Source organism: Nilaparvata lugens, chromosome X (assembly GCF_014356525.2).
Source record: "Nilaparvata lugens isolate BPH chromosome X, ASM1435652v1, whole genome shotgun sequence".
Taxonomy (NCBI): domain Eukaryota; kingdom Metazoa; phylum Arthropoda; class Insecta; order Hemiptera; family Delphacidae; genus Nilaparvata; species Nilaparvata lugens.
Genome location: NC_052518.1, coordinates 93,509,863 through 93,537,701, shown reverse-complemented (window position 1 = coordinate 93,537,701; position 27,839 = coordinate 93,509,863). Strand labels below are relative to the sequence as shown.

The 27,839-nt window shown below is 32.9% G+C and overlaps 2 protein-coding genes across 4 annotated transcripts in view; one reads left to right on the top strand and one right to left on the bottom strand.

Moving 5' to 3' along the window:
• Window positions 1–12,075, top strand: part of LOC111059114 (transcription initiation factor TFIID subunit 3) — a 28,454-nt gene extending 16,379 nt beyond the window's left edge. For all 3 annotated transcript variants that reach the window (XM_039442713.1, XM_039442712.1, XM_039442714.1), the window contains 4 exons: window positions 1,436–1,730; window positions 4,843–4,943; window positions 10,125–10,245; window positions 10,846–12,075. In XM_039442713.1, coding sequence (XP_039298647.1) covers window positions 1,436–1,730; window positions 4,843–4,943; window positions 10,125–10,242 — 514 coding nt within the window. In that variant the 3' untranslated portion in view covers window positions 10,243–10,245; window positions 10,846–12,075. The remainder of the gene's footprint in view (window positions 1–1,435; window positions 1,731–4,842; window positions 4,944–10,124; window positions 10,246–10,845) is intronic.
• A 3,603-nt stretch (window positions 12,076–15,678) lies between these two features.
• On the bottom strand, window positions 15,679–16,509 carry LOC120354696. The gene has a single exon (XM_039442117.1). The coding sequence runs from the start codon at window positions 16,507–16,509 to the stop codon at window positions 15,679–15,681; it is 831 nt and encodes a 276-aa protein (XP_039298051.1).
• Between the last annotated feature and the right edge of the window lie 11,330 nt (window positions 16,510–27,839).

Genomic DNA, 27,839 nt, shown 5'->3' with positions numbered 1-27,839 from the left:
AGTACAAGATTTTTTGGGGTTGAGTATCGTACATCATACAAGCACTTGGTACTTAGACGACTAAAGCATTTGATAGTATTCATTTTCTATTCCTTGATCATTTATTCCATTTTTACAAGCACAAAATTTATCATTCACCCCTATATAGTAATACTAGCACTTGTTACTTGTACGACTAAAGCATTTGATGGTATTCAATTTTTTATTCCTTGTTCATTTATATCATATTCACGAGTACAAAATCAATCGATCATTCACTCCACTATAGTAATATGTGTCGGGGTTTATTCAATTACTACTTTTTTATTGTATAACAGCAGTAAGTTAGCGGGTATTCCATTACATTATTCCTTGTTTATTCATTTCATTTTCACAAGCACAAAATTAATCATTCACCCTACCATTACAGTAAACATGTTTGTGTTTAACATTACAGTTGTGTTGTGTGTGATGTCGTGGTACTTTTCGATAATGAAAACACAAATTGTAATTGTCATAAATTTCTATTATTATTATATAATTCTATATAAACAGAACCTGGTTTGTGGCTTTACCAGCCACATCTTCAGCTTTTTGTTTACCTGTAAACAAACTATCTGTTTATATAATATAATATCGTGGGCGTACAAGGAAAATGCACAGTCCAATTTTTCCAAACTTTAATTTTTTATTAGTTTTTAATTTATTCTATAAACCATGAATGTTAAATATTTAATTATCAAAAAAATAAAGAATATTTAATTTATTGCAGTATGAAATTATTTTGTGAAAAATAACTATTAGGCTCAACTCACACTTACGTGACTCAGGTCGAGAAGAGACTCGACTCTAGTCGAGAGCATGTGTTTCCAAATGGTGACACTCAGATCATTCTAGTCTCCGCGACGTCACCATTTGAAAACACATGCTCTCAACTAGAGTCGAGTCTCTTCTCGACCTGAGTCGCGTAAATGTGAGTTGAGCCTATCCGTCAAAATTTAATTCTAAGGATTCGGTTGGAAAAATGAAGAAATTTACCATAAGATTCTTATAATTTTTTCCTCTTATTGACGTTTTTGAACTTTTAAATTGGACATTTCTTCCTCTCTCCAACCATATCCTTAGAATAAGATTTTGACTCATAGTTTCCCATATTTGTCAGCCCGTGAATTTTAAATAATTTTTGAATAGTAGCGCTCATCGAATTTCCATCTAGCTGTGTACCCTGTTGTCAATATTTGCAGTAGCAGAAGTCTTCGGGGTGAATTACAGCATTTAATTTGGATTTTCGTTTAATAATAATTAATTCATTAGCATTTGAATAATTACAATATCTCAGTAATTTCCATCTGTAGAAATTCAATTTGTGTTTTCCCAGTGCTGTGGGTTATTGAAAATTATTTCCACTTTTTCATTGTATTACAGCAGGAATTGGTATTTAATTACATGTTTACAGTGTCATCAAGCCAGTTAAGAAACCAGAAGAAATGGAAAAGGAAGAGAAGAAGGAGGTGGAACGTCCCAGAGAGCCTTCACCTGAGCTTGCACGAATATCAGCTCTGGTTACCACAAGGCCCACAAAACCCACAAAACAGAAGGCACCTCCCAGCTCCTCTCCCAGTGCATCCAAAGCGAGCAAAGCCAACATTCATCATCCTCCGGCTCCTTCAACTGCCGCTGAATCAACTAAGCCCAAGGAACCTAAGAAACCTGCCCAAGATCCAGTTCAAGAGCCACTGCCTTATTACTATGTAAGTTTACTTATCTTTAACTTCAAGTCTGTATACTCAAGTGTATTACGATAGTGAGATCCACGTTATAAAGTCATCTTACCTTATTACTATGTAAGTTTACTGACGTTCATCTTGAAGTTTATATACAGAGTGTTTCAGAGAAACCGGAAATTTTGAAAGTTTAATAATTTCAAGTAAAACAAATCTCTAAATAAAGTTTTTCATATCATTCAATAGTAAAAATAATGCCATTTTAGAATAAATAATACCGTAACATTTGTTTTTTGAAGATGACATTTTTCAGGTATGTTCCTTTTATACGCAAACATTCCTGTAGTCTCTTCATCACATTGTCCATGCATGGTTTGACGTAACATTACAACTGGAATTTCTGAAATCGCTTCTCGAATCTTGGCTTTCAATTCTGCAACAAGGGAAGAATTGAAGCCAAGATTCCAGAAGCGATTTGAAATTCTAGTTGTAATGTTACGTCAAACCATGGATAATGTGATGAAGAGACTACATGATTGTTTGCTTAGAAAAGGAATACACCTGCAAGATGTCATCTTCAAAAAATAAATGTTACGGTATTATTTATTCTGAAATGGTATTATTTTTACTATTGAATGATATGAAAAACTTTATTTGAAGATTTGTTTTCCTTGAAATTATTTAACTTTCAAAATTTCCCGTTTCTCTGAAACACCCTGTACTTGAGTGTATTACTATAGTGAGATCCACGTTGTAAAGTCAGCACCTGATTAACATTGGTGTTGCTATCTCTGTCTGTCATCAGGCAAAGCAGATAGTTCTGTCCATTTCTATAGTGAGGTCCACGTTATAATGGCAGTGGAGAAAGATAGAACAACGTTAACGATCCTAATATCCTACCTAATATCCTACTGACGTTCAACTTGGAGTTTGTATGCTAAAGTGTGTTACTATACTAAGATCCATGTTATGAAGTCAGCACCTGACTAACATTGGTGTTGCTATCCTTCCCTGTCATTAGACAAAGCAGATAGTTCTATCCTTTTCTATAGTGAGGTCCATGTTATAATGGCAGTGGAGATAGAACAACGTTGCCGATCCTCTGTCTTGTCAATGCCTTCTATAGACAGTAGCTGATACAGGTTTATTAATGTAATATTAACTGTTCATTCTCGTTTAGAATAATCAATTATATTTTATTAGGCAAGAAATTATATTTTTCAATAATTTCATAATTAAGATGAAATATTTTGTTAATTTATTATTGATTCTACATTGTTAAAAGACGATCTGGCAACAGAGCAAAGCGAGAAAGAGATATCGCTATCCGCTTTGTTGAATGATAGACACGGATAGCAATACCATTGCTAATCAAACACTGCCATTATAACGTGGACCTCACTATAGCTCTGCAACTTTACCAGATTGTTTCTGGATCATGTAGAATCACAACAAACAACATTTCAATCCTAATTAAGAAAATTCATTATTGAATGATTGAAAAAAATATTTCCTTAACGAATAAAATACAGTGTGATTCAAAAAGAACGTCCCAATTTCAAACGATGATATTTTTTATTTTTAATAACGGTGTACAGAAATCAATCCCACATAAAATTAACCACAGAATCATCAAGTTTATGATTGTGTATTATGAGTGTTCTATGTGCCCTCCTTTCGATTACTTCGCAGAAAGACATCAGACATTTTAACTGATGTTTTTAAAATTTGGAATTTATTTTCCAAAAAAATCATACATTACAAAAATATTGATATTAATATGTCGAAAAATGTCGTGAGTAATGAAATATACTTTTAAAAAAGGGTACTTTGATTTTTCAATTCCCAGATAAATCCGAGTAGCCCTCACCCAAAAAGTTAATGACCTTGATAATTAATAAAACAATATTAAAACTTGTAATACCCTTTATTATTTAAAATATTACAACGACTAGTTTCGACCATAGGTCATTTTCAAGTTGAAATGTGGAAAATATTTATTTTATTCTTTATTATTATTTATGGTTTTATTTTCGCTGTGGCTACAGTTACGGTAACCGTTATTCCATTCGCGTTCCGGTAAACATTTGCGCAGGCGCGGCAACCGCTATTTACATGTGCATTGTGGTGTTGATGGTTTTTGGTGACATGGTTATGATTTCTAAGTAACTAACTAACTTCATTATTAACTAACTTATTTCTAACTAACTTCATTGAAACGATAGGTTATCATAACCATGTCACCAAAAACCATCAACACCACAATGCACATGTAAATAGCGGTAGCCGCGCCTGCGCAAATGTTTACCGGAACGCGAATGGAGCTACGGTTACCGTAACTGTAGCCACAGCGTTTTATTTTATTTATTTTATTACATAACGAATTTGCGAATGAGCATTTTTCTACTTAACATTCTCGTGTTGATTTTATTAGAGAAAAACGTTTGCAGATTAGAATTCTACTTTTGATAATTTCCACTTAAAAGCAGGTCTTCTTGTCAAAGAGTTTAGAATAAACATTTAAAACTCACATAAAATTCACTACTTTTACTTTCAAACTAAGATCTGATTATTGAATGGAATAATTTTAATATAAACCAGGTACAAAAAATGCAGCTAATATTTTCAAATTATTGAATTCTATGAAGAATTCTCACAAATATAAATGATTTTGAATCTCTGATTTTGAATGTGGTATTATCTTGAGATTTGGTGTGCTATTTATTTATTGCTTGTAAAACAATATTGAAACTTGAAGAACCCTTTATTATTTAAAATATTACAACGACTAGTTTCGACCATAGATCATTTTCATGTTGAAATGTGGAAAATATTTATTCTATTTTTCATTATTATTTATAATTTTATTTTATTTATTTTCTACATTTCAACTTGAAAATGACCTATGGTCGAAACTAGTCGTTGTAATATTTTAAATAATAAAGGGTACTTCAAGTTTCAATATTGTTTTATTGATTTATAAAAGTAGCCCATTCAAGTGAAGTGTTTTTTGACCTTGATAATAAATGCAAAGCAGTTTATTTAACTTTAAACCTGTATCTTTCACAATAAAAGCATTTATTTTCCACTGTAGTTATTGTAGTTTGAATAATAAGAAGTAGGATTTTTTCTATTTTAGGATGATGAAGGCACTCAAGTGTGGATATGCCCAGCATGCGGAGGTCAGGATGACGGTAGTCCAATGATCGGATGTGATGGGTGTGACGCTTGGTATCATTGGTATGTTTATTTATTTACATTTCATAATACACAAATCAAATACTTAATCAGAAAAGGACCAACAGGACTAGATCAAAACTGTTCCATTTCCGAATTTTGATAAAAATATGTCTAAAACGGAGGTTATGTTGCTTCACTTTCAATCAAATTTCGAGTCCAGAAATATACCGGGTGCGACAGCAAAACTTCCTTTTTTAAATTGAATTCCATCCAGTCAGCTGATGTCGTAGAAGAGCGAAATTTGTCTCATTAGAGAGGTCAGAATATGAAGTTTTCTTCCCGAAATGTTCAGTCGCCATCATGCATTAGAACAATGAGAAGCACGCATTTGCCGTTAAGACTTATTTTTCGAGCGGATGTTCTGTGATCACAACTCGCATTTCGAAATCGCTTTAATTCAGCCCATTTGGCTACTGTCCCGGACCGGAAATCAAGTGTTACGTGGGTCATCAAGTTCAGACAAACTGCAAGTGCAACAAGGCGAAGAACTGAAGTCCCTCGGCCTGTTAGGTCACCTGAGAACATTGAGGCAGTGTGAGTTTCAATGTTGCGATCACCACAGCGTTCTGCGTGCAAACACGCGTCTGCTCTTGGACTTCCCGATCGTTCTGTGAGACGAATTCTTCATGATAATCTTCATTTCTACTCATACAAGATTGCAATTGTGCAGGAACTTTCTGAACGTTCAATTGAGGGAACACTTTTCATCTCAATTAGGTGCGAATTGGAGTGGCCAGCCCGATCTCCCAATTTGAAACATTGTGATTTTTTTCTATGGAGGTTTTTGAAATTCATTGTTTATGTGAACCGTTCAAGGACCCTAAAAGATTTGATCAATATCAAATTGTCAACATAACGCATGCAATGCTGGCAGGAGTCATGACAAATTACTTTAGTCAGTGTATGGAGAATAGGGACGTCACGTAACTGATTTGATATTCAAAACCAATTAAAACAAAACTTTATATATGTGCCTACATTACATAAAATAAATACGAACTTTCTGATCCATACAACGAGTTTTATTTACTTGAAAAAATGAAGTTTCGCTGCCGCACCCTCTATGTTATTAATTACTTACTACGTCGTCAGTTTTAAAATATGTTGAAACCTTCTTATATTGGCATTTATCATACATTTGTATTTTGTTTTTGGCAAATAAAATGAATTCATTCATTCAATTCAATTCATCATGGGATATTATTGCTTACCACCAGGTGCCAAGTAGTTGTAGGCTTCAAAAATACACTGAAAATATTGATACTGTTTAAGATTTGTGTAAACGTCAGTTCACATCAGGGTGAAACAGAAAATAATAAAAACCTTCATTCAGTTTAAGTAACAAATTTTGGAATAATTAAATTACTATATACCTGAATCACTAACTCCACTGTTAATTATATTATGGATGATAATCAAGTGTTATAACAATTCATAGGAATGTGAAAAAGAGAGAACTGAGTTGGGAAATATGATAGCGTGATGTGTCAAAAATGGGAAAAGCTTTTCTAAAGTCCGTTACACACACATCGATTTTTGGATGTCCGATTTTTTGTCCTTATAAATCCTATTAGATTGAACATATATAGGCAAAAAACATTATGTTTCTGCCCACATCACGTGTTTGTCAAGCTCCGTTCAATCTAATAGAATTTACAAGAACAGCAAAAAATCAAATGTCCATAAATCAATGTTTGTGGCTTTTGTATATAACTGGCTTTAGAAACGCTTTGCCCATTTTTGACACATCACTCAATAATATTTTCTCAACTCAATTCTCTCTTTTTTACTTTTCTATGAATTGTTATAAGACTTGATTAATTCATAATAAGTGAAGTTAATTAAGGTGCACAGTACTGATATTATTCCACGATTTGTTATTTAACCTGAATAAAGTTTCTCTATTATCTTCAGTTTCACTCTGGTTTAAGGGCAACATCCAAACATAATACTATATAAAAAATTGAATTACAAATATATTTGATAAATTCATGATATAATTAATTTTATAAAACTTTTTACTACTACTTTATAACTAATTGAAATATTGAATATAATGGATTGATCACTAATAAGATACAAGTATAACTGCCCATTATCAAATTAAAACATGATATTTAGTCTTTTTCTACTTATAAACTATAGGTTTATTCATTTTTCACGTTTTATTCAAGTTTGAACAGTAATGTCCTCTACTCGACTCTTAACCACATAGAACGTAAAATGTTTAGATGTTACTGAGCTGTTTCTTCCCCTAAGTTTTAAAGGGTAGAATATCTCTATCATATCCAGAAGGTCGGTGATTCGAACCATATTCGGGGAAAACATAGAAAAATGGATTCTGATTGTATTGTCTTTGGTGATATATTTCAATATGTATCTTTGTGGCCGATTATTATATTTTCAATATTTAAATTTAAACAATTACTTTTTCAACTTGAGTGTAATTGACTTACTTGACTTAGTTCCTTTGACTCCTTGAGGAGCATAGGGCATCCGAAAATGTTCTCCACTCATCTCTATTGGCTGCGAGCCTCTTGACCTCTGCCCAAGTCTTTCCCTGTTGCCTGTACTCCGCCTCGACCGTTCTTCTCCATGTCATCCATGGGCGTCCTTGTCTGCGTGATCCCTGGGGGTTCCAGCTCAATGCAGCCTTCTCAATCGCACCATCTTCTTTTCTTAATGTGTGCCCAATCCATCTCCATTTTCTCCTTTTCAGTTTCTCTTGGATTGGACATTGATTTGTTAACTGCCAGAGATTGTCATTGGTGATTACCTCTGGTCAGTAGATGCACATGATGCGACGTAAACATCCATTTATGAAGGTCTGCAACTGCCCTACAATTCGCCCAGTGATCTTCCATGTTTCACATCCATATAAAAGCACTGATTTCACGTTGGTATTGAAAATCCGAATTTTTGTTGCCCTAGATATGTTTCTGTTTTTCCATAACTTGTTCAATTGAATGAAGGCACCATTCGCTTTTCTAATTCGGCTTCCAACATCTACATCAGTGCCCCCAGTCTTGGTCACTGCACTCCCCAAATACACAAAGGAGTCTACAGTCTGGATGCGAGTACCACCCACTTCAAACTGCCTATCTGTTGCTGCATTTGATCTCATTTCCTTTGTCTTTTTCTTATTAATACAGAGACCTGCTTCTGCAGCTTCTTTTTCTAGCCTAAGCAGTTTCTCTTCCATGTCTCTGGAGCGCTGGGCTAATAGGCAAATATCGTCAGCAAAGTCCAGGTCTTCCAGCCTCTGTCTTAACCCCCACTGCAGTCCTCTCCTTCTCCCCGCCTGTACATTCCTCATGACCCGATCTAATACTAGCAGGAACAATGTTGGTGACAGCACGCAACCTTGACGAACACCTGATCTTATTAGGAATGGCTGGGTAATCTTCCCTTCATGCAATACCTAGCATTCATAGCCCTCATACATTTTCTCCAGTATTTTAATTATTTCAACTGGGATTCCATACTCTCTTAAAGTTTTCCACAGCACACACCTATTGACTGAATCGAATGCCTTTTTGAAGTCAATAAAGGCCAAGTATAGTGTGACACGCCACTCATTACTTTGCTCCAAGATGATTCTCAAAATGTTTATCAAATCAACACAGCTGCGGTGTTTTCGGAATCCTGCTTGCTCTTTCCGCAGTTTTCTTTCTAGGGAGTCCTTGATTCGATTTAAAATGACTCTTGACAGGACTTTTCCAGGCACTGATAATAATGTGATTCCTCTCCAGTTGTCACAGTTGGAGGTGTCACCTTTCTTTGGAATCTTCACTATCAGTCCTTTTTTCCAATCCTGTGGGACACTTTCTTTTGTCCATATCCTGTGAAAGAGCGGCTGGAATATATCTGCTGTCAGGTCTACATCCACCCTCATTACAACTGGTGATATATTATCCAGTCCCGGTGCCTTGCCTCTCTTTAATTCATTCATACTAGTATATTAATGCAAAGTGTTTTGCTAGATTTGTGTGTTGTTTTGTGGAGATTCTTGATTCCATTGCTTTTTGGTTCTATTTTCTAATAAAAATTAGAGTAGACCTTATTAATGTTTATGTTTATGTTTTTGAAGGGACGGATTCAAAGATCCATAGGTTCAGAGAGAGAACCTCACACGTCAACCGAAGCTTATTGTGTGTCCCAAGTATGTTAGTTGTTAGTATGACCAATACCTGTGTCCTTTACAAGGTCCATGAGTTTTTTCCCTATACTAACATCCCATTCCTCACCTGGTAGCTTGCAGCCAAACAGAGCCCTTTTTCTAGCTCCAAGACTTTCGCAATCCAGTATGATATGCTTAGCAGTCTCTTCAGACTGATTACAAAGACTACACATCTGGCTTTCATTTCTGAGTCCAATTGTGTGGAGATGTTTCCTGAAGTGGCCATGTCCAGTAATCAGGGCAATCACCTGCTTGACCTGACCTCTACCCAGACTCACCAGCCAGCTGGTGAAGCGAGGGCATGCGTCTGCCAGCAGCCTTTTGCCAAGTGCTTGACCAGGGTGACCCTGCCATTGCTGGTGGTGTAGGTCCCTGGACCATTTATTTATTAAGACATTATTAAACTGCTCATGTGAGGCCAGCTATGCTGTATGGAACAGAAACATGGCCCATTTCAAAGAAACAGGAACGAAAGATGGAAGTGACTGAGATGAGAATGTTAAGATGGATGTGTGGGGTTACAAGAAGAGATAAAATAAGAAATGAATTGATCACAGGCACTGTAAAAGTTGGACCACTGGGAAAGAAAATGGAGGAGACAAGTATGAGGTGGTTTTGGCATGTACAGCGACGGGAGGAGGATTATGTTGGACGAAGAGTACAGGATTTGGTTTTGGATGGACCATTTACATCTCCAACAGAGCTAAAAGCTCTCTCCATTCACGAATTATATATTAATTTTGTCATCCTAGGTAGATCTAGGATGAGGTGGGGGGATAGAATAGCGGCTGACTTGCGGGAGAGTGGTTGGAGGAGAGAGGAAGCATTGGAAAGGGCTTTGTGGAGAGGCAGACTAAGAGAAAGGAATGCCGACCCCATTTAAATGGGATAAGGCACAGCCAAAGAAGAAGAAGAAGAAACTGCATGTTTTAACATGTTCGTTGTATTCTCAGTGTAAATTTGAGGTTATTCACCATTTTTATTTGCTTTATCAATTTCAGGGTTTGTGTTGGAATCCAAGTACCACCAGAATCAAACGATTGGTTTTGCAGAGTATGCATTTGTAAAAAAGATGTCACCAGCGAAAAGAAAAAGAAAATACGTAAAAAGAAAATGTGAAACGTGAGTATCAATTATTTGAAAACAATCAACTCTTCTATTTTCACCGTATCATTTCTCTCATCTCTTTTCTTGCTTTTAGAAACAAAGTAGATCTCCCTAGTTTTTTATTAAGCTAGTAAAATGTATATATATTTATTATTTTTAATTTGTAAAATTGTAAGGTAACTTTTTCGTCTGAGTCCTTTCCTGAATCATCTACATTCCAAGATTATGATTATGTACATTCTACAGCACCATTGGGATATTCCAATCAATCCAAACTCAAGGATTTTGAATAAAAAATGCTATTGGTGTTCTTTGACTCTCATTTCTGAACGTGAAGTTCAAAGTGTAATGAGAAGCTCTTTTCCTATAACTTTGATTTTCTGCTGATATAAATTGTCTTCCATAAAAATCACCATTTTTAATAACTTTAATTTTAGTTCATGCACATATCATTCGATGTGATTGAGATAGAAAAAAACAGTTGTTTTCACCATCACTTATCCACTCCTGCATTCAGTCCAAAATTGGGTTAGGTTTTCACTCTCTTCAAAACAGATCAATTTCCATTAATTTTGAAATTTTCTGTGACATTAATTTATCGTATTTGTTCAACAGGTACCGCAACACACTGAAGGTTGAAAATACCTAGTGTTATCGGAAATTTAGCCAATTATTTAAATTTAGAATATCTATGCTATAGAATTAATAATTCGATTTAGGGATAAGAATTATCAAACAAAAGGACTTTTGAATGTCAATCTGAGCTTACTGACTATTGGTTGGCTCAAATGACTGTTTGCTAGCTACAGAATAGCTAGTATCAAACTTGTATTTTGGGCTCATAACCAAGTTGAGTACTGTAGCTGTTTTTATATTTTCTATGTATTCGTACATAATTTCATAGCATATTTGAATATCAATCAAACTTTGTTGCAATGTCATATAGTCAAGAGATGAAATGTTATTAGTTCAAATAATTGCTAAAAGCTCTCTCCATTCAAGAATTTCCCGGCATGGAAATAAAATATTGTTTAGCTAGAAAATTGAAAAGCAGTTATTATCCAGATATTGATTAGATTAAAAGTATAGATTAATATATAATCCTGGTTTTCCAAAAGAAATTCTAAATTATTTTGATCTTTCTATGTGTGGATAACTCTTTATCTCATTTAGGTAAGATTTGTTGTTATTATTATTATATTTTATATTATAGTCATAATTATTTCAGTTGTTATTATTTTCTATTTCTCTTTATTAACAGAATTTATTAAACTTAAAGTTTCCTTTTTATTTACAATAGTTGAAAATCTGTCACATCACATATTGATTGTCTAAATTACCACGTAATATTATTTTATTGAGATTTTTTACAAATTATTTACTTTGTTGGATAGTTATAAGTGAGTTTTATTTTGCCTTGAAGAGGTACAACAAATAGTTAAGCCTTGATGATAATCTGTAACATTTTAAATGATATAAAATGCATGTATTATATATTATTGATTAAGTCCAGAGCTACTTTTTAAGTGATGACATAAAAAGAATATAACACCCTTTTCATACATTAAAACACCTTTTACTTCTTAAAAAGATCCATAACATGACTGAGAACTATTAAAAAATTGAAATTCGCCATATATTTCGGTTTTTAATGAATAATTTGTAATTCTACTGAATATTTTAATGTTTACACCGGACGATGGGAGTATTACTCGAAATACCTAGTTCATTTAATTTTTAAAAACTATTTTAAGAAGTTTTTGTGTTTTTTTTAAGATGTGAAATCTGTTTTACAATGTATAAAAATGGTCGTATATTCTATTTATTCATTAAAAACAATTTAGGGTCCTGCCAAACCTGTAGGTTTTTCGGCGGGTGCCCAATCACAAAAACAATATTAAGAACATAATTAGGTAAGTTTACTAGGAATTTTTATGACATTCGAAGTTCGAAATAAATAAAGAAAAAGACAATATGTAATGTAATAAAAACAAGAAAGTATAAACTAAAAAATAACTTTACAAAGTTTGTTGAATAAGAAAAATCAACTGAAAAGTATGAAAAAGAAGAAGAAAAATAGAAAGAAGGATTGTTTCACACTATCTTGATAAAACATTTCATCGCTGAGGCAGGCGGCAGTGTCAACAATGAGAAAAATAGAATTTCAGCCAGCCAGAACTTAGAAATAATATAAAAACTCGCTGGTAATTGTGTAGCCAAATAATAGTAACAATAATAATAATATATATTATAGATAATCTAAGTATATAATAAATTATAAGTTTAGTATGTTCGCATTAATATTAAGATACATCATTATGTCCTTTTTAGTGTAGTCTCGAATATTTTGGGGAAGTCTATTGAATAAGTAGGGAAGAACATAGTGGAGGGATCTTTTGCCGTATACATTATTGAATCTGGGGACTAGGAATATTAATGGAAATCTCAAGTTGTAAGGTGCGGCAGGAGCAAGAAATCTATACTGAAAATTACATTTAAAAAGTGTTATAAGTTTGTAAAAGTAAAAATTTCTGGGTGATAGGGTATGGTAAAATATATAGATGTTTTGTAGGTTGTTTGGATCAATATTAAAGACAGGGATTCTGGTTGTTATACAGTTTAATGTTCTCAGTTGGATTCGCTCTATTCTTTTTAAAAGATAATTTGCTGCACTTCCCCATGTTTCAATTCCATATCTAACAATAGGTTCCATCAGTGACTTATAAATTAGATACAAGCAGTCGGGAGTGATGTTTCTATGCAGATAATAAATTTTTGCATTTAGCGCTTGAAGTCTTTTTGCAGTGTGATCGATATGAGGATTCCATCTCAGGCTACAATCAATTATAATACCAAGATAACGGGTGCTATTCACTAGATCTAGAGGCGGACATTTGCAAGTTAGAAAAGCATTTGAATAAAGGCAATGGCAGTCATGACTTGATACTGTTGGTATTTCATTGCATCTCAGATGGGGAGACTTGAAGTGCATTAATACAGTTTTTTTTCTATTAACAATTAGATTTCTGTCGTGGGACCATCTTAGGATTCTGTTATAATCCAGTTGGATCAATTGCTGGGCTGTTTTCAAATCTCTATGTCCAACTATCAGAACAGTATCATCTGCATACATTAGTACTTCTCCATGACTAATTACACTGGAAATTGAGTTTACATAGATGTTATATAAAATCGGGCCTAAAATACTTCCTTGTGGTACACCAAAATCATCATTTTTATGTAATCCACTGTGATTGCCACCCAGGTTGACCACGAAATATCTATCAGTCAGATAGCTCTTGAATAACTTCAATACATTGCCAGTAATTCCTATATTTGATAATTCTCGCAGTAATATCTTGTGATCAAGGGTATCAAAAGCTTTAGAATAATCGATAAATAGTGCAAGAACATGATATCTGTCGTTTAGCAGATTGTTTATTTTATTAGTAAAATTTACGAGAAGGGACTCAGTGCTTTTTCCTTTTTGAAACCCATATTGAGAGTTGGAAAGAATATTATTTTGAAGAAGGTATTTATTTAAGTGTGTGAATAAATATTTTTCAAAAATTTTCTCGGGTACTGACAATTTAGATATAGGTCTGAAATTGTTAAAGTTATCACGAGCACCAGATTTATAAATTGGTTTAACTATAGAAATCTTCATTGAGTCAGGAAAAATTCCTTTTGAGATAGATAAGTTGATCAAGTGACATAGAGGAATATAGAGATAGTCGTCAAGGATATGAAAATCCAAAACTCCCACACCATCAAAACCAGGTGATTTATTTTTATCCATATTATTTACTATTTGTTTAATGTCTTGAACAGTAGCTTTTCTGAGATAGAAATTTACATTAGGTGGGACCGCGACAGAGTCATCGAGAATCAGTGGACATGAATGAGAAGTATTCCTGATATTTTTTATAAAAGAGTCGGCGAAAGCAGAACAAATTTGGTCGGGAGTTGAGAATTTATTAGAAAAACTGTTTAGGACTCTGTCATCAGACACATCCGATGATCTTCCCAGAATTCCATTTATACACTTCCATTTCTTTCTAATATCGTTTTTTGAGTCATTAAAATTTTTAATTATATAATTTCTCTTAGCATGTGTTATTTCTTTATTTAGTTTGTTTCTAAAAGATTGATATTCATTTTTGTATTCTGAATTCGAAGGATTACTTTTGGTGCGTCTGAATAAGACATCTCGCATTTTAAGTTTATTATAAAGTTCTTCAGTCATCCAGTTATTCTTGAAATTATTGGATTTCTTGTTTTTGATACGAATTATTTTCTTAGATTGGTTCAATGCTCTGTCGAAATTCAATTTTATCTTATCGTATACTAAGTTGGGTGAGAAAAATAAGAGACAACTATTCCATTCGCTCTGTTTTAAAATGGATGAACGTTTTTTCCTGTCAATGATTGTCTTAAATTCTTCTTTATCTTGATTGGATTTTATTTGGGGGTTGTATCGAATTTTGCAACCTACAATATAGTGATCAGAGATCTTTACATTTATTACTCCGGTATTTGAACTAAAATTACTGCTAAGTAGACGTAAAAATAAATGATCAATACAAGTTTGAGTAAGCAAGTTTTGTCTGAGCTCTTCTCTCGTGACTATAGATATACCTTTTTTACAACCATAAGATAATAACATCGATTCATATAATTGTACAAATTGATCATTTTGTTTGAAAAGATCTAGGTTTGTATCACCTAAAATGATAAGATTCGCTTTATTATCAACTTCAAGTATTAGTTTCTCGAGATCAGAGATGAAATTATCTTTTTGAAAACTGTGTGGCCTGTACAAACTGATTATATTGAAAGATACGTTTTTAAATTTAATGTCTAACATAATATATTCTAAATTTATTACATTGAAGTTGACAGTGATTTCCTTGAAATTTATTTTATTCTTTATGAAAGCTGCAAGGCCATGATATAATCTATTAGGGGCACATTTGTATAAAGATCTATACCCATTAATTTGAAAAAGACTACTTAAATTAGAATCAATGTTGATTTCTGACAAAAAAATAATATCGATATTAGCATTACAGACGGCTAAAGTGAGTTCGTTGAAATTCTGTCTCAGTGACCTAATATTAAGATAGATAATTTTAAACGGAGCAATAATCTCTAGCGATAAAGAGGAAGGAATGCTCTTATCAGCAAGCCAGCTATCAATAGTTGGAAACGCCTTGCAAGGCAAAACCGTCTCCTCAATTGGAAAATCATAATCTATCATGACTGTATGGTTGATAAGTTAATAACGAATGAATAATTCCAGATTTTCAAAATAACAATGGTAGGTACTTGAATTACAAATAATAGAAAAATAATACAAAGCCCAGTGCACAAAGTAGAATGTGAGTTGTAAAAGGAAATACGGAAATCTTGAAACTGAACATTGGTGCAGAGGTATAAGTAATCTTATCAGATGATTCTATCGAGATCTGATTCAACCTTAATACGGATCACTTGTGCCTGGGGCTCTTTTCTTACTAGTATTCTACCCTGAGAGGTCCATACATATTTGTAGCCAAGTGGTTTTGCTCGTAACTTAGCTTGCATGAATAATCTTTTATTAAACGCTGTGAGATTTTCATTGAAGTAAATAGACCTATCAGACGAGTTTCCCAGATCTTTATTAGTAAGTTTTGCTGCTCGTCCGTTGGTGAGCCATTCAGCTCGGACAATTTTTGAGACAAATTGCACAATCAGCACAGGTGGAGAATTCACTGTTGAGTTTTTGGTGGATTTCCTGATTGGCAATCTGTGCGCAGCACTCACATCACTTTCATTAAATTTCACGTTTATCTTATCAGCTATGTGTTTTAGATCATCGAGAGGAGACTTATCAGTTACTTCAAGACAGTGAATCTCCAAGTTATTTATTCTACCGTATTGTTCAAGGTCATTAATTTTCATGCTGAGATCGTTGATGTGATTATCCTTTTCCCGTAATTGTGCGTTCATTTTGGCTATTTCACTTGTCAGTTTTTTATTTTCAGTACGTAGCTCTTTTATTTCTACAAGTAGTTCATCATATTTAGCGGACAAAAACTCCTGACTCGACTGAACAGAATTCACTGTAGTTTCAATGTTGGTCAATTTAGTGTTCAATAGTTGGAGGAGTGTACGAATGTCCTGCTCATCAAGATTATCGCTAGTAGTTAAGTTACCTGAAGATGTGCTCCCTTTAGCGCTTTTCGAATTCTTGCATACATGGAAGCAACGCCACTTTTTTCGTTCATCCTCCGACATTCGGCGATATGTTGTTTCTTTGAGACTGCACTGGAAATGGAATTTGTTATTACACCCAAAACATGTCACTAAATCATCCGTATCTGGCAGAGAACTGTTACAATAATAACACTGCGCCATCACTGTAAAACTATGTACGTAATTAAGAAGTACGGTAATTTAAAAACAAAAGTGAGGTTACGATGAAACAAGACTATTCACTTATCAGAGCACTGATTTCGACGTCCACTCGCCTCGAGCGACTGATTACAACTGAAGTAATAAAACTAAAAAATTTGTTTATTAGCAAATAAAAAAGAAAATATACTCGAGTTTTTTGTAAGAGAATAGAAGTAAGAAACTCAAAGATTACTAGTAATAGTAATTGTATAATTTTAAATTAATTACAATGTTTCAATAAATTGAGACAACTTTACTGTGTTTTAAATGTGTCATAAGTGTATTTATCTTTTAAGAAAAATGTACATAAAATGTGTGTGGCTATCTGTTATTTGGATAATCTAATAGATGAGAAAATTGGATTAAAAATATTTTGTGCAATACTTGGTAAGTGTTATGTAATATACATTTAATTCTAGAGAAATTCAATGATTTGTAGGAATTGTAAGAAAGAAAATATATAAAAATTGAATTTAGATGATGAAAAATCATTGAAATTCTCTTTTGTTGTGGATGATCCCAACAAGAGTCCTAGACTTGTCCGTGAGTAATAAGGAACACCGATAAGTGATTTGAGCTTAGCGAACCAAGTTTCATTATAACCACATCGTATCCTACATTCCTTTAACGAATTCATTTTAGATTGTCATCAGTGATACTGATGTTATTTATTAGGAATGATGCCAGTTCAAATTAAAGTACGCTATACAATTTAAGGAGTACAATGGTTAAATTGCATGGTGGTAGTCAACTAAATAGAAATTTTCAAAGTAGCAAATCATGTTAAATGGTGCTCACATTGAACACTATACGTTAATATTGTGTTTTGTGATAAATATAGTAATTATAAGAAATGTTATTATATTGAATCTATATTAATTGTCTATAATGAATCAATGATCCAATACTTGAATTAAATATATCTTTTATTTGATAATACCAATTTGGCTGATAGTCTCTGTATCTACAAAGTACGGGAATGATATCATTGACACTAATATTTAAGCAATGTCAAATATTCAATTTCAATATTAAATATTAATGTAATATTGACTTGTTCCATGTTCATGGTTTCTCAAATTTATACAAATCAATATTGTATTCGATGTTTATATGTTGCCAGAAAACATGTACAAAAATTATATAATTAACTGACTTATGATTGAAGTCATAATAACTGTTAAGATATCAGTGACCATGTGATTAAGCGATATTACAAAAATTTTATAACTAGATATCTTAAATGATAAATGGTTTTAAGTCATAATAATTGTTTACTTGATATTATTGTCCATGTGAATAAGCTTTCTTCCTAGACTAAGTTTGTATCTAGATAATATTCTTGAAGTACCAACCCAAATCAATTATGGTTTATTCACATGCATGCTTCAATGTTATTCCGGTATCTATATGATATTCATGATAAAATAATTGAGAATTAATTATTACTATGAACTATAACAAGGAATTATGAGTGTAAAATTTTGTACAGTTATAGGTGTAAATTGAATGATTACTACAGAATTTTTCTCTATTTATTTTTGGACAATCTATAAATATTTTCATTTTTAAACATCATGGGTATTAAAATTAATTCCACATTTTCGATAACTAATAGACCTATTTAAATATCTTGTAAAAAACGTTTGAATGTTTAAATTATTTGTAAACCTTCGATTCTTTAGTAAACCTTTCAATAATTATTTTTCATAACATTAAAGTTACTAAAGGCCCGTCCAGAGCTTCAGTCTTTTGCTCAAGAAAAAGTCGGAGCATGTAAGTCGTTGCGTCTGGACGGTAAAACTGATGGGTCTTCAACCTTAAGTCGTCAAACTTAAAATGTATCGGCCGGGAATCTTTTCCCATCAAACCATCCGTCTTTTGCCTATCCACAAAAACCTAAATCGTGTAAAAATGGAGATAGAAAAATTGTGATTTCAGATTCGGATTCAGCGACCTCAAAAAAATAAAATGCTTCCCGAGTACTTGGAAATAAGCAAGTTTTTTTTATCGATTGTATATAACGCCATTTAACCCTTTTTTCTTTCTTGATTCTCATGATACTCTCAGAATTTGACGTTGATATTATGATTTACTATCATGATATATTAAGATGTACTATATTGTTGATAAGAATACTATCTACAAAATTTCAATCCATTTACAATCACTGTGTCTCGAGATATGACATGTAAACAAAGCCATTTAGCGATTAACAGTAATATTTTTGTCATTATGTTGTTGAATCAGACAAAAATACAATATAATTATTAATCATCTACCGGATATAATTACGGTATGTCAACCGTATACAACGATGAACTAACTCTACCTTTCTTCCTATTTTTTACACACAAAACAAGAGTGACCACGAGTACTAGATCTTCCATAGTTGATGCCGAACTGAGCTTGTGAGCATAAAAATAGGAAAACGGACCACATAAGACGGATGCGTGTGGACGCAATTTTACATCCGTCTTTTGCTTGAACCAAACGATGCGTCTTTTACTTGAGCAAAAGACTGATAGTCAACTTGAGCGGGCTTAATAGTTATTAATTCTTTCTTAGCTAATTGTTTAAGTTTCTCGTAGATTAGATTGATCAATTTATTTCACGCGTGAAATTTGTTGGATGATATCATTTAATTCATTTAGAAATATAAAATGGATTATTCTGAAAGAATATTTTCAGAGGTCTCTTCACTTATACGTATTTAATATTATTGTTGACGTTTACATGTAAAATCAGCTACAAATTATAAAACACAGTTCGTTTACTTGTTTTACTTTAATTGTTTATTTTTAATGTAATGTATATCTTAACTTTTATCTATTACTTGTCTATTTTTAATGTAATCATTAAGAAATTTACAACATCTCTGAGATCATTGTTGAGTTTAATTAAAGTTGAATTTTATGTTGAATGATTGTGAATAAAATTATTTTATAAGAAATTTAACAATGGATTTTCTCAACATGAGCTCCTGAATCTTTAGTTTATCAAAAATACAGATTATATTCAGGCTAAAAATCTACATTATTATTATATAACTTTATTATTAGTATACAGAGTAAGGCATATGTATGGAAACAGCTTGATATTTCTGTTACAAGTAGGCCTATAATTTGAAAATAGGTTTGATTGAGGATCCTATAAGAACTTCTTTTCTGTGGTTACATAATTCTGAACCGCCATTTTGAATCCAACTTATTTTTTTCAAATGGGAAGGTGATCATGTGATTCATGTTTTCGATACTGAATTTGAAGAGAAAATGAATAGCAAAAACCGCACATCAATATCTCAAACCGTTCCAAAGTTATTCACATTAAAGATTCTAATAAATCATACCACAATACAATTAACATAAAAATTAAAAAATCTGACAGATAAAAATTTACTGTTTAAATTGTTAAAGATGTGAATAGATGCTACTATTAGTGTTTAGTGTTAATGCTACTAACAATTAAAAAAAGTGAAATTTGATAGTTTAGAATTTTTCCTATTTTTAATGTACCGGTTTACTCACTTATTTCATTTTTGTATGACTTATTGATATTTTAAAATGTGAATAACTTTAAAACGGTTTGAGATATCGATGTGGGAATTTCACCATTCATTTTCTCTTGAAATTCTGTATAGAAATCATGTATCATATGACAACCCAACCTTTCTATTAAACGGTGTGATCCGTGGTCTAGTGTATGGAGTGCTTGCGTAGCAGTTTAGAGATCTCGAGATCAAACCCTCTCATAACCAAAAGTTTTTTAACCAGATCACTCCCGTGTTATCGGATGGGCACGTTAAATTGTCGGTCCCGGCTGAAGTATGACAGTCATAAGGCCCATTGACGGCTTAAATTATATATTCAGGCGGTGGGGCCTTCCCGCAAGAGACTCTCCACCAACGAAAGCCATACGAATTTACTTTTTACTTTACCTTTCTATTAAAAAAAGGAAGTTGGATTTCAAAATGGCGGTTCCAAGATGGCGGACCAAAATTTTGAAGCAACAAAACAAAAGTTTTTTCCATTCAAATATGATCCCCAATGAGACCTATCGTCAAATTTCCCTTTAAATTAATGATGTACCTTACAATGGGTGTTTACATTTAAAATATTCGAGTTACAACCCCTAAGTCCCCCCCCCTTATGAGGGGTTGAAATTCAGTTGCACGTCAAAAGGTGGGGTATTCGACCAATAAATTATCCTGAAAGTTACAGTATTATATCTACAACAGTCTCCAACTTATTGAAGGGTTCCCATACATATATGACTCACTCTGTATATCAATACGGAAAACAATATTTTAAGTAGCAAAAAAATCAGCAACTGACCAGGACTTGAAGAATGATCGCGTCTCGAACTGGAAACTTAAATATATGTCTAATTGCATGTTATCTCGTCCGGGAGTGGTGGCGCGCTCCTGTAATCCAGCTACATGGAGGGCGGGATTGGAGGATGGTCTGAGGTTGGGGGTCCTGCGGGAGGGTGCCCATGCTGACTGGGTGTCCGCACTACGCTTGACATCGACATGGTCAGTCTGGAGGAGTCCGGGGTGACCATGGTCGCTAAGGGGGGTGCACCGGGCCAGGGGGGAAACCCAGCAGCCATAAGCCCCCGTGGTGAGCCGTAGTGGGATAGCACTCAAGAGTGGGTCCTCTCTCACAGCCCGACCAATGAACCAGACCCAATCCCTTTTTTGATAAAATTTATCAATTATTCCATTTATCTATTTAAATTATTAATATTATTAATAATTATTATTATTTTTTTTTTATTTATTCATTCAGTCCAGGCAATGAATGCTTGAAAAAGGGTATAGAGGGAAAAATTAAATTCGTATGGCTTTTGTTGGTGGGGAGTCCCTTGCGGGAAGGTCCCACCGCCTGAATATATAATTTAAGCCGTCAATGGGCCTCACGACTTTCATACTTCAGCCGGGACCGACAGTTAACGTGCCCATCCGATAACACGGGAGTGATCTGGTGAATGATCTATAGAGGGAAATGTTTGGGAGACAACTTTTGACCCCACAGTTCTGTTAAGGGTAGTAAGGAGGTAAACTAAAAAAGTATCATACCCCACCCCTACCCCCGGTGCTAAGGGGGTGGGGGTGGTTTATTAATTTTTTTTAAATTTGTCCTCTCTCACAGCCTCACCAATGACCAGACCCAATCCCTTTTTTGATAAAATTTATCAATTATTCCATTTATCTATTTAAATTATTAATATTATTAATAATTTTTTTATTTATTTATTTATTCATTCAGTCCAGGCAATGAATGCTTGAAAAAGGGTATAGAGGGAAAAAGTAAATTCGTATGGCTTTTGTTGGTGGGGAGTCCCTTGCGGGAAGGTCCCACCGCCTGAATATATATAATTTAAGCCGTCAATGGGCCTCACTACTGTCATACTTCAGCCGGGACCGACAGTTTAACGTGCCCATCCGATAACACGGGAGTGATCTGGTGAGTGATCTATAGAGGGAAATGTTTGGGAGACAACTTTTGACCCCACAGTTCTGTTAAGGGTAGTAAGGAGGTAAACTAAAAAAGTATCATACCCCACCCCTAACCCCGGTGCTAAGGAGGTGGGGGTGGTTTATTATTTTTTTTAAAATTTGTCCTCTCTCACAGCCTCACCAATGACCAGACCCAATCCCTTTTTTGATAAAATTATCAATAATTATTCCATTTATATCTATTTAATTATTAATATTATTTATTTATTATTTTTTTCATTTATTCATTTAGTCCAGGCAATGAATGCTTGGAAAAGGGTATAGAGGGAAATGTTTGGAAGACAATTTTTGACCCCACCGTTCTATTAAGGGTAGTAAGGAGGTAAACATATCAAAAGCCCTGACCCCTACCCCCGGTGCTAAGGGGGTGGGGGTGGTTTATTAATTTTTTTTATAAAAATTAAAAAAACTTAAAATGTAAAAATTAAAATAATTTTAAGTTTGGAAATTTAAAAAAAATTGTTTTTTTATTAAAAATGAAATAAATACCGAGTTTGAAAATAAAAAATTCAAATTAAAAAAAAATTAAGTTGAATAATATGAAATTCAAAAAATGCACTTTTAAAATTTGAATTTCGAAAAATGTAGTTTTAATATTTACAAATCAAAAAATTTCAAGTTTAAAAATTTTAAATTCAAAAAATTAAAAGTGTTGAATTCAAATTTCAAAAAATGTAGTTTCAATATTTACAATTCAAATAATTTCAAGTTCAAAATTTAAAATTCAAAAAATTAAAAGTGTTGAAATTTGAAATAAAAAATTCAAAAAATTAAGTTTCAACATTTTTAGATTAATTTCAAACGTTGAAAAAAAGTATATATTCTAAAAATGTTAATATCAAAACTAAATTTTTTTTTGTACATTAAAATGTAGAAAATTTAAACTTTTAAAATTTAAAAATTAAAATAATTTCAAGTTTAAAAATTGAAAATGAATATTTATATCAAAAATGAAATAAATTCCGAATTTAAAAATTAAAAATTCTAACTTAAAAAAAATTAAGTTTAGATTTGAAATTCAAAAAAATGAAAAATTTCAAATTCAAAAATTTAAAATTCAAAAAATGTAATTTTAACATTTAAAATTCGAAAAATGTAGTTTTAATATTTAGAATTCAAAAAATCTCAAGTTTAGAAATTTAAAATTCAAAAGATTGAATGTTTAAAAATTTGAAAAAAAAAAAAAAAAAAATTAAGTTTCAACATTTCTAGATTAAATTCAAAAGTTTAAAAAAAATTATATTCAAAAAATTTCTATATCAAAACTATTTTTTTTGTACTTTAAAATGTAAAAATTTCAACTTTTAAAATTTAAAATAATTTTAAGTTTAAAAATTGAAAATGAATTTTTATATCAAAAATGAAATAAATTCAGAGTTTTAAAATTAATAATTCTAACTTGAAAAAAGTTTAAATTTGAAATTGAAAAAAAATGTAAAATTTTAAAATTTGAAATTTAAAAAAATTAAAATTCAAAAAATGTACTTTCAAAATTTTAAATAAAAAGTTTTAAATTCAAAAATTTAAATTAAAAAAATTTCATTTTAAAAATTTGAAATTCAAAAAATTAAGTTTTGAAATTTGAAATAAATAATTCAAGTTTCAACTTTTAAAAATTAATTTCTAAAAATTCAGTTTTAAAATAAAAAAAAATTATATTCAATAAGTTTAGTTTTGAAATTTTGATTTTTTTTTTTTAATTTTAATTTTTCCCTCGAGGGGAAAAGACGTGACAAAAGACGGTTCCTGGCTCGCGATCACCATGTGTAAGTGCGTACAGATATACGCACCTCGAACACGCTTCGATCATGAACTTTACGCGAGATGTTACGCCAAGGTTTGCTAGAGGTTCGAATATGTTCGAAGGATGATCGCGCGCTTGTCGTATTGTTGGCTTCGCTACAACCTAACCTCACAAATGTGAAACGTTCAATCCAGCTGATCGGGTGACAAAACTAAATAAAATATTCTGTCCAGGGGATTTCTGGGTAGCCTAATAATACATTATGTTTATATAATAAATTTATGATAATTATTATGTTTGTTGCATTTATTTTGATGTTTTATTACAAAAAAGGCGTAAATGTTTTGAAAGGCGTGGTTGGGAGTTTGGCTTCTTTCTTCCGAATTCTAAAATGCTGGTACCTATTATTAAAATGTTTTTATAATTTTACATTATTTTATTTTGATCATTTAATAATAAATTATTAATTTTGATAATTCTACCATGCTAATACAGAGATCGTAACTGATCCAACAAAAACGTTAACCACGCATTCGCAACTATTGGTTAGTTCGCCCTAGGAACTTTACACGCTCTGTTCGCGTTCCGATCTTGCTCGACCTGCGATCATCTATCGATCTGCTCGAGTGACGTTCGATTGCGGAGCAGAGCTTAAGTCTGTACACACCTTAGGACACGATTGGACTCAATGTACTTCGGCAAAAAAACATGAACCTTGAAATTTGAAATTGAAATTTCAAAAAATTTCAGTGTTCAAGGTGCACGTCTCCTGTCGTGTGAAAGTAGCCTACTAAGTCAAGACAATAAATACAAGCTCAGCGTGATAGAATCTCATTCATTATTTATGTTTTTAGATTTTGTTTTATAGAAATGAAGCATTGAAAGACTTTCGTTGAAGTCAGTCACTTTATTCATAGAATAGTACAAGTACTTTCAGTTCCTTTCTTTCATCTGAAAATTAAGATACAGCAAGATAGGAGTGGTTGATCATTGTTCCATTCCAGGAATGATGTCTGAAATATGATTATGTTTGCTGTTTCAATTGCTATAGATGGAATATATAGACTGCACATTATGATAGCATGTAAATTTTGTCAGTATCAATTTTTTATAGTTTTATTTTCTCCTGTAATCCGTTGCAATAATAACATTTTTTGCAAAATATCTCTAGCCTCGATCCGGGTTCCCTAGGGCCCGGGTCCGGGGGATAGAGGTTCCATATCCCCCCCCCATGTGGGGGCCATGAGTGTAGTCTAGAGCTAAGTGACAGTTTATTTAGATGGTTCATCAGTCTCCATCGCTTGTTGCGCAAATTCCACCTTTAAAGAATACTTTTTTAAATCCATTTATTCTGCGCTGATTATGGACCTTTTTATTATAGATTCCTCTTAGAGATTCCATCCGTGTTATCAGATGGGCACGTTAAACTGTCGGTCCCGGCTGAAGTATGACAGTCATAAGGCCCATTGACGGCTTAAATTATATATTCAGGTGAGGTGGGACCTTCTCGCAAGGGACTCCCCACCAACAAAAGCCATATTTACTTTTTTTCCTCTTAGAGAAGAAGTACAATTATGAATAAAACTCAAGTTTGAGACTATAAATTCGAAACAAATAATGATGCATAATTATATGTAATGAACACAATATTGAAATAGAACATAGACCTTGGATTATTTTCGTTCAGATGACCCAACTATTTAATAATCTCAACTATTTTCAGTCTGCTTAAAAAAATAACATATGCTTTCGTTGCCAGGCGGCAACAGTCCGCACATAAAGCAAATCATAGGGATTTCCTTTACACATTTTATTTTCTTATAACTTGGCCTCCCCGGAATTTTTTTCAAAAATAGCTTGATTTTGAGTAATTCGAGACTTGTCTAGAGTGTTCCATATTGCATCAATCCTTTTTTTTTACTCAAGATGTTTTCATTGAAGTAATAACTAAGTTAAAATGACGACAAACCGGTAAATATAATTTCCTACCTATGATGTTATAAATCTATTCAATCGTTGAAGCATAACAACTGTAGGCCTATTGTATCTAACGTAGCCTATATACGGTATGTAAGATGTGGAATAAGCTATGAGGCTGAAGTAGGTACTGTACCGTACATAGTGTAGTGATGTTGAGTAACGAGCAATCTTTGTTGGCAACTTAGTAATGATTTTATCTTCTTTTCAACCCCCCGGTCTAGGCCGGTCTAATGCAGTATTTTACTATAGTGTGGTCCACGTTATAATGGCAGTGGATAATAATATAGAATAATAGCGATGCCGATTCTCTGCATTAATTAATCACAAGTATCTGGTGTCACCTGTTCACCGGCTTCTCCAGACATCTGTGCAATGCATGCAATGAATAATCCACTTGTCAGCTGTTTGATTATGAATAATTTTATAGTCTGATTAATCCTACCTTCAGAGTAGATTATATAATATATGTTCTGATATCGGAGTATGGAGGAAATTCCTTTTCCTTTCATATTATCCTTGAAATACGAAATTTCAAAAATCTTGTGTATACATCGTCGCATAGTTAAAAAAGAAATATTCTTGCCAAATCGCATAGCGTTTTCTAAATTCCATCAACGCGTTTGGCCGTAAATGCGTTACATACATACAGACAGAAGAAAGAAAATCCGAGTTAAAACATAGACCTCACTGCGTTCTGTCAAAAAACAAATTTCTCAGAAATACTTTTGATAATAGGCTATTAATTACGGTACTAAATATGGAAAATAATAATTTTCATACACAATTGGATGAGGTATAGGCTACCAGTGCTTTAATTTGAAGTACCTACCTAAGTTATAAAGTTTACTAGAAATAAAAAGATAATGAGCTCATTTTTCATGAAAAGTAAATAATGTTTGATTTGATTATGTATAAATGGACACATCCGTAGAACCATCAATCTTTTTTCTCCCGTTTTCAATAATTTGCTACTCGTAAGGGTTTGAGAATTTCATGCCTTATATATAGGCTACCTTCATTTACGTATCAGAGTTTAGAAGATTTCAGCTAATTTTGAATTTGATAGAACTCAAACTATCCCTAGACACTTCTCAAAACGGTCTTATGACAACTCACGTCGATCGCACAATCACCGTACAACACCCTGACTTACGACACCTGACATCGGTCATAACTCATAAGACACCTGTGGATGACATCGGTCTTACAACACCTCACATACCGATATATATCGGTTGTACAACACCTGACATCGGTCGTATACAATGGCCACCGAACCCCATTCTCTATATTACCCAACGGATATGAACCCGGTGTTTTGGGTAGGTAGCGTTTTGGTTCGGATGGTAGCGCTGATAAGCTATTGATAAGATGAGTTCCATGCGCCTACTACTCCCGTTGTAAGGGTGACCGCTTTGAGAGCCGAACTCCTCTATTCATGAGTTTATAAATCGCTTTTAGGTGGTTCGGAACCCACTTCTATCAATATGTTTGTTCCTTGACAATAAAGGATTGATTGATTGAATACATAGGACCACTCATCTCTCATCATCATCCGTCTCATTACCCACGCTCAAGCCTAAATAGCTCATAACGGATGATATGTGGAAAAAAAAATCGAAATCATCACAATATAGACCTAGTGAAAGAGTAAGTTATTGAGAAGATTTTGAAAATTCCTCAGTAGAAGATATTCGATTGGTTTTAGTTTATTTCTAAAATGATATTTGAAGCAAGCAGGGAAGCAGAATAATAGTTATTCTATACAGTAGGTAGGTACTGGTTTTTTATCAATAAAATTAATCAGTCTTTTGTTTTACGGCTAATAGTGATAGATAAAATAATATTGATTAATCGGTTGTGCATTGTGTTTAGTAATAGTAGGCAGGGCAGAGCAGAGGTTGCCGTGATGGGTGATGCACCTAT

Excerpts from the sequence above, each read along its gene's own strand:
- LOC120354696 (XM_039442117.1), bottom strand. The coding sequence starts at position 16,509 with ATGTCGGAGGATGAACGAAAAAAGTGGCGTTGCTTCCATGTATGCAAG.